This window comes from Parus major, chromosome 2, assembly GCF_001522545.3.
Source record: "Parus major isolate Abel chromosome 2, Parus_major1.1, whole genome shotgun sequence".
NCBI classification, from domain to species: Eukaryota; Metazoa; Chordata; class Aves; order Passeriformes; family Paridae; genus Parus; species Parus major.
This window is the reverse complement of record NC_031769.1, coordinates 81,182,461-81,191,009: the sequence shown is the minus strand read 5'-3', so window position 1 is coordinate 81,191,009 and position 8,549 is coordinate 81,182,461. Positions and strand designations below refer to the sequence as shown.

Here is an 8,549-nt window from a genome sequence, read left to right as displayed (position 1 = left end):
GGGGGGGGGAGGCAGGGAGCACTGCCTCACCTGGTTTCAACAGTACATGAGGATGGTGATAGAATATACTGCAACCCAGGACAACATATTTGCAGCCTTTGTGCTGCCAGCACAAAGTTTTTAATATACAGTTTATAGCTTGTATAAATACCCTTCTGATGCCTTATATCATACATTGTATTAAACCATGAACATAGTATTTGTAACTATTTTTTAAGATTAGTAGCTCATACCAAATGTTACAAAACCTAGCTATTTCTTTGGAAAACTAGGGTGTCTTCTGTGCAATTAGGTAATGTTCAATAGAAAATGTTTTAAATCAGTGGCTGGAATCTAAGTATGTTTCCAGGGGAAAAAATCTTCAATTAGCTGATGATTTTTGCTCCTTTTATACAGTGACAGGGAAGCTGATCTTTAAAAACCTCTTAAAGTGATTCTGTAATGGGCTAGCCTCTTAGTTTGAGTTTTAGTAGTCTTATTATGGTTATACAGTGAAAAGTTACTGTTGCAGTTGTCCTGAAGAACTACAGATATTGTATTAGCTATAGTCTCACTACTGCTGTCTGTGTCCAAAGAAGTGCTTTTCCCTAATTCACACTGAAATGGTACATTTCAATTTGCAGGCCATCTTCAGTGCCAAGGTATCGTGCTTCTCAGGGGGGAATTCTGGTTAGAGTAGTGTTAGCTTGAGTGGATTTTACACACACTAAGCCTGCTTTGATTACCCATCTTAACAGAGTGTTAAAAAAGGCTGTCTAGGTGAAGGAAATTGAGTCACTGTTGGAACATAATTTATATAAAATGAATGATTAGTATCTTTTTTACAGTTGTTCTCAGTGCCAAAGCAACATCCTCTGTGATACCCTGTGTGCTAGGAAAGACAATTTTAATGCGTAAAATATATTAAAACTTCACGTACTCTTTACAGATAAGGCAACCCCACTGAGGTAGAAACTGGTGACATAAGGGAGACAAGGTGTCCACAAAAACCAGCATGGATTCATGGCTTGGATCCACTGTAGTTTGTGCCATCACACTCCAAACTAGTGACATTTCCAATAGCAACGTCTGTGAAGCACCAAATACTATCAACTTCATACTAGTTCTCCTAGCTCACAGTCAGCAGAGCAGCTTAATGGCTGTAGTAGCCAGTGTACATTTAGTAGTGCTGGGACAAAATTGCCAATGTGAAAAATGCTCAGAATCGGTTTAATTTAAAGAAGGATCTACTTCTATATCTTGTGCAGCCTGAATCTTTCCATTTTGCATGATGAAGATGTTTACTCATAATTTTATGTTGTGTTCTGTGTCAAGCATGAGTTTTTGTAGGAGTTCATGATCATCATATCCAATACCATGGTGTCATTTTACCATTTCGTGCCCAGCTCTCTCCAGTGGCATCACCATAGCAATCTGTATGTGAATTTTTGCTGCCATTCTGAAAGCAGCTGCAGAAAATCTGCAGAAAAATTATCCATTACATACCCATCCAGGCAGTTCCACTACAGCAGCACATCATCCTTTAAATCTCTGTGGAAAAGAACTGCTTACATAGATGGTGACAATGTGGCCCTGCTGAGATATGGGAAAAGAAATACAGAGAGCAGCAAACCCACTCAGAGTGTGTTGAACTCTTGACAGTCAAGAGTGATGGGCCAGAGTTCTGGATACCCATCAATCAAAGCAGGAAAGCCACATACTTCAGTGTAAGATGTTACACCAGTGTTAACCAGAGGGAATGCTACATGCTGTGGTGCACAACAATGCCTAAGCACTCCCATCTCCAAGGTATGGATAACATAAACTCAGGATAAAGTATTGGAGAATCAAATTCCTAAAGCAATATCAGTTCAGATCAGGACAAAAAGCTTGTTTCAACTAGGCAGTCATAGTGATAACCCCCACAAAAGACTGCTTCCAACGTAACAGCAACAGGCCTTGTGATTATGGCACAGTTTGGTGGAACAGGCTACTTTTAATAGTGTCAAAAATAGTGCACTGTAAATTAACGCTGTGTTTACTGACCGGAATACACACCAATTACAGGCATGCTGTGATCATCAGCATTAGCAAGTCTTGCAGTGAGATAGTGGGGTCTTTCAAAGCTTGGCATCACTGCTGTTTAATGTCGGTGTCAGCAGTATTCTGCCAGTTCTTACAAAATGATAATGGAAAGGGCTGTTCATGAAATAGATCAATGGCAAAGGCCATTGTCCATTCTGCAGATTGTGACTCAGACCAAAAAGCATGTTTCTCTTTCTACCTGCTCAAAAGCCTTTGTGTGTTATCTTCTACAATATTAAACATACATATACTGGCATTTTGAAATATGTTGAAAGGTCTCAAGTCTTACGTACTATGTATGTTTGCAATCAAGATGAATAGTAGAAGCATCTTATTTCAGGCTACATGGGGAAAACAGTCATGAGCCATTGTGATATAAAATTATATCGTAATAAAAAAGCAACCTCTGTGATAAAAGGTGCTCTCTTAGGTCATTAAACTTCTACTAGAAATAGGAGAAAAGCAGTGTGGACAAGAATTAAAGAGCTGTTGACAGATGCCATTTCCTACATGTATTTTGGAGGAGAGTTTCTGTCTTAGCATGACTGATAGATGTCCAGCTTTGCAACAGCATTCTCATGCCAAATTTCAAGACTGAAAATATAAATATAAGAACTGATGGGTCTTTTTTTGTGTTTAACTCAGTTCCTCTTCAACTCAGCTTATTTGAATATGTAATGTCAAGAGGGGTTGAGCCTTCTAAAAGTATTCTCTGTAGTTGTTGAATGCTGAAATTATCCATTTATTTTGACCAAGAAAAACAGTAAGGTAACTTATAAAACAGTTGTTTACAGATATGCATGCTCACATGCTTAGTAGCCTGTTTTATGTCAAAGCTGAAAAGCTTCATATTCTGTCCTTCATCCACTTACAAGTTTGGAAAAGTTCTTAGCATGTAGCACAGAAATGGAGTGGATCCTTTAGTTTGGTTATAAAGTCAGATATCAAAAAACATGCAAGTTATGTTTTTTTTGAGACAAAACAGTTAAAGAATAATTTTTTTTTATTTTCTAACAATAAAATTTTCACATATATGTGAATGCCACATAAGCAATGAGACAGCTAAACTTGGAAACAACAAAACCTTGTTTACATGAAGAATCACTGAGAATGGAGGGATTTGAAATCCTTCTTCCAGGATGTCGTGGTTTAAAACCAATAACTAAGAAAATTACTTATTTCTTGCTGTGAGATATGGATTAGAATAAGGGCAAAACAGGCATAAAACTTAAAAGGAATAAAGAAAGTTTATTGACAAACAACAAGAATAAGAACACCAGAATAAACTTCCAGAAAAAAACTTTTCATCCCTTATCTATTTACTATTCTCTCATTCACATGACAACAGAGACAAAAACTTTGGAACTTTGGTGGTTAAAACAGTCCCAATTCTTGCTACAGTCCTTTCACCTGTCTTTGTAGAGAAACAGAAGTTTCTTCCTGTTAATTTATGGAGTTTCTCACACGAAAACTATTTTTGTTATAGTTTTCCATTGCCCTGATATCAGCTGCCCAGAGCTGCTGTTATCAGAGCCCACCCATGTGTATGGGTCATGAGTCGAGGGATAGCATTTTTAAGGATGAGTATTCAAAGGTAAAAAAAAAGTCTTCTTCATCTGCTTCTGTGAGCTTCACTAGACAACAGTTTTCTCATTGCCTCTCAAGGCTTCAAATCTCCCAGCACTTCACTATACCATAATTACTCAAGTTTACACTTTGAACACTTTATTCCTCCCTACATACTTATCATGAATTAAAGGAGTTTTTTCCAGGACTTCATTGTCCATCTCCATAGTCTAACAGAAAGACATTTCAGCTAAATTAAAGCATCTTCTTAATTCTCTACCTTTCTTGAAGTTTCTTTTCTTTCTTGTCACTGGTAGTTTATAAAGTCTCTTTTCATGTTGATCATTCTCCTTTTCTCTCTCTGGATAAAAAAATTAATCTGCAAGTCTCATCTGGGTAATGAAAGAGTTAAAATCTTGCCCAGGCTGCTGTAGGTAGTTCTGTGGCTTCGGCTGATGCAGGAGTCTGTGATGGAAAGTTCCTCATGGCTGCTCTGGAGAGTGTGGTCACCGTCTCTGCTTGCTGCAGGCCCAGAGCCCCTCTCCTTCTTCACTCGGCAGTTTCTGGTGAATTCTATCACGGCAAAACCTGCAGCCAAGCCAGGAACCGGCCCGGCCCGGACAGGGCTCGTGGCAAGCCCCCCGCAGGCCCCATCTCCCAGCCGGGAGATGCGGCAGGCCCAGCCCGGCCCCCGCCCGGCCGCATGGCCGGGCAGAGAGCGAGAGGCCGGAGCTCTGCTACCTTTCACCGCCAGGAAACAAAGAGAACTCAGAGAGCTCTGGTTTTACACTTTAAGGTAGGGTTCACAAGTTGATCCCACTTTTCAATGGCCTAAACTGCTGTCAGTTCTCAGCAATGACCGATAATTGGTCAGGAGAAAAGACTCTAGGCAGTTCTCAGAAACTTCAACTTTCTTAAAGGTAAAGTAACTCCATGACACAGGACTTGGGTTGGGGATTCTTCTTCAAACTATTTTTTAATAACAAAAACAGAAAATGGTTTGTGTTGGAGGAAACTTAAAGATCATTTACTTCCAACCTCTGCCATGGGAAGGGCAACCTTCCACCAGACCAGTTTGCTCAGGGCCCCATCTAGCCTTTGGCCTTTAGCTGGAAACATATTTTAGGCAGTTGGTCTTACATGCTAGCTGGATATTTTGCCTTTGGCTTCTGTTCATCTTATGCCTATATTAGAGGACCTATCACATCCCTTGTTGCTGCCTAATTCATTATTTGGGGTGTCGCGTATACTGATGCCTGTTTTCATGACAAAAGATGTAGCTGCTTTAACATGATATATTCTCAGCAAAATCACACTGGCTGTTACCTATGTTTTTCTTAACTTTTGGGACTCTTGATTATAAGTTGCTGTATATCACACCCAGAATCTTACACACACAGAATCACACACACACAGAATCACTAGGTTGGAAGAGACCTTCAAGATCATCAAGTCCAACCCAGCCCTAACACCTCAACTAAACCATGGCACCAACTGACACAGCCAGGGATGGTGACTCCACCACCTCCCTGGGCAGACCATTCCAGTACTTTATCACCCTTTCTGTAAAAAACCTTTTCCTAATATTCAACCTATATTTCCCTTGGCACAGCTTAAGACTGTGTCCTCTCATTCTGTAAGTTGCTGCCTGGAGAAGGAGAGCAACCCCCACTTGCATACAGCCACCTTTCAGGAAGCTTTAGAGAGTGATAAGGTCATCTCTGAGTATCCTTTTCTCCAGGGTAAACAATCCAAACTTCCTCAGTTTCTCCTCTTAGGGCTTGTGTTCCAAGTCCCCCAGGAGCCTTGTTGCCCTCCTCTGGATATGTTCAAGCATCTTAATGTCCTTCCTAAACTGAGGGACCCAGAACTGGACACAGCACTCAAGGTACAGCCTCACCAGTGCCAAGTACAGGGGAAGAATTACCTCCCTACATTATTGTTGTCTGTTACTGCTATAGGAATTAAAGTGAAGCTGATGAGTTTTACCCATTTTCCCAGCCTTTCAAAGGCACATGCTATGTTCCTCTTTTCTAGCCTGCCAGAGCTTTCTACATATTTTCCAAGTTTTATGACTCCCAGTTGGTTCTGTCAGTATCACAGCTGATTTTTCCTCAGCCTGGACAGTTTTAAAACATCATACTGGCATAATCCTTCTCTTACTAGACCAAGTTTGTACACCCCCTTCTTTGCTGCTGGTTTTGCTAACATCTGATGACTGTGAAAACTTTAAGGGAGGACTGAATCCAACCAGGTATCAAACACCTTTGTTTTCTTGTTCTGTTGGTTGATTGGAAGAGTAGAGAGACAAAGCAAAAGCTTTGCCTTTTTCTTGCTCTATTTACTTATTATCCCTCATTTCCTTTGTAGTTCTCTTTCATTTCATGCCTTTGAACTATTTGACTCTCAAGTATATGGGAGAGCTGGCAGCATTGGAAAGGGTATGAGAGATCAGGAAGGAGCTGGACTCAGTGGAGGGATTGAAGAAAGATGAATAGGTAGCAGAAGTGGACATCCTTCTCCACCTGGCTCTGTCCCCATGATGGAAAAGAATGCCTCCAGTGTCCTCCAGGTGCACATATCTTAGGCTTCAGTTTTGACTATGTAGTTGTTACATGCAGTTGTGAAGAATACAGACTGACACTTAGGGAAGTGAGCAGCAAATTACTCTTGCTCATGCCTGCCTGGAAGCTTTCTGTGTTCTGTACTGTATGTGTGCAACTGCTGGATGGTGAATAGGCTTGCAAGTCAACAGAGATATAATTATATACAAGCTGGCACAATTTCAGAATCACCTACTTACTTATGTGTGCAAAACCTATGTGCCAAATCTAGTTATATTTTCTCAAATGTGTGGTGGGGTTCGGAACATAAGCATACGATCAAATATATATTTTTTATGTATAGCGAAGGAATCACTTTTGCTGTTATGTACTGGGCTCTGCATTTGTTCATAAGGTTAGCGTGGACACCAGTACCCTTTTAAAGATGCAGATTGGAGATTCTGCATATGGACTGTGATTTTCTGAAGCTGTTTTTCATTACTGAATAAATTCATTACCTTAAAATGTAGTGTTTTTATGGAATTTGACATAGGTCATGTAGATACACATTAAATACAATCTTGTTAAATCAAATTTCTTGGCTGAACTTGAGCTTCTTCTTTTGTTTTTTTTTTTGGTTTATTTTTTCATAATGTCATGAATTTTTAGTTCATCAGGGTGTACAAAATCTCTCTGTATTGAAATTAAGGCTCCGTGAGGAGTTTGGCAGATTGTTTTGTAATGAAGATCACAATCAGAATTGACCAGTCCTGGGATAACTCTTGTAAATAAAGTGTTAATAAAAATAAAAATTTGAAAGTATAAATTTGAAGTAAAATTTGAAAAGTTTGGACTATTCTGTAGGTCTGAAACCATGATTTAGTATCTTGAGACCACACTTCTTAAGTCTAATAGAATGTAAATTTTCCAACACTCTTAAAAATTAATTCTTCCTAGATCAATTTTCTTCAATGGATAGCAATGACTTTCCTGTAAAAAAAAGTGGTGTATAACTTTATGCTGAAGACAGTTCAAAGTTAGATGATGTTTTTTCAATCTTATTCCAAAGTGACTTTAACTTGCCTCTTTTTTGTCTTGGTGTCTTGTGCAGGTATCATTTTTCTTGTTCATCATTTTTGTGGTGTACACCATGCTGCCCTTCAACATGAGGGATGCTATAGTTGCCAGTGTATTGACCTCTGCATCTCACACGATTGTGCTGAGCGTCTGTCTGTCAGGTACAGCTGTTGTAAAGGAGCACTTGGTTTGGCAGGTAGGTGCTTTGTGGAGTTAATGATTAACTGTGCATTAACTAGCCTGGTAAACGAGTCAGGAGTGCGTTACTGGGTGCTTGGGAGTATAACGTTATTTCTGTCTTGATTTCTGAATTGCTAATTCACAGGTAATTAGCTTTCTAATAATGAGGGTGTCAGTAGTGTTATGTCTTCATGAATTACACATGAATTACACATGAAAGTGGTGGAATCTACAGCCATGTAGCACTTACCAATGTGAAAACTTACACTGCTTGAAAAAACATGTGATGCAGCTGTACTGTGGTAGGTGCACTGTCCCTCTGGTCTGTAAAGCACGTTGTTCATCTTCTCACATCATTAAGGCTTTGCTTCCAAGACCAAGGGTTTTTTCCAAGTAGCAAAATGTTATCTTTGACATTGTTCCTTTGAATATGCTCAAGTCAGCTGGGTTAAAGTTCTGCTGTGAAGACATTGCCCTCTGCAAGTCTGCTGTAGGTCTTGCCCTCTTTCTGTAATTCACAGCCATTTATATGAATTTTACTGCCTGACCTTTACTGGTTCCAATGATTGAATGAGACTGGATGGTTCCAGACTCTTTGACATTTTGGGAACCCATTTCTGTTTGCAGTTGTATCTTGGATTGTTAAAAACTCTGATAATCTACCACATGACATAATGCAGATTAATAATTTGTAAAAATCAAAATATCAGGAGTTGTTTTTTCTTACTCTTTTATGGAAGATCTTTTAAATGGTGAATTATTACAGTTTTAGTTGTAGTACTGTGATGATCTTATTGGACATGGATAGAAATCTATTTTTTCAGGAAAACATAAGATTTCATTCTGAAAAACAAAGACATAGGTTTGGGTTTTTTAGTATAGTTATGCCATGTTAACAAAACAGAATTATTTTAACTTTTGCATCAAAATTATACTGAAGCTTTAAAATAAATACATTTTTATAAATCTATTAGTAGAAGAAGAAAGACATTATTTATTGTGAATAGCATTAAGAACAAAGCAAGTAATAGTTTCTACTTACCTTTTAAAATACTTAAGGCTTACTTTGAAAAACACTGTGCCTCAAAGTGATTTTACTAATGTCCTACTTTGTCCTAC

At 38.9% G+C, this 8,549-nt stretch overlaps 1 protein-coding gene across 6 annotated transcripts in view; it reads left to right on the top strand.

Annotated features, from left to right (window-relative positions):
- The window catches only part of ADCY2 (adenylate cyclase 2), a 276,092-nt gene that overhangs the window by 89,362 nt on the left and 178,181 nt on the right, over nucleotides 1-8,549 (top strand). For 5 of the 6 annotated variants that reach the window (XM_015617679.3, XM_033512153.1, XM_015617682.3 and 2 more), the window contains one exon: nucleotides 7,285-7,446. The exons of the other annotated variant lie outside the window; for it this stretch is intronic. In XM_015617679.3, coding sequence (XP_015473165.1) covers nucleotides 7,285-7,446 — 162 coding nt within the window. The remainder of the gene's footprint in view (nucleotides 1-7,284; nucleotides 7,447-8,549) is intronic. 6 annotated transcript variants of the gene reach the window in all.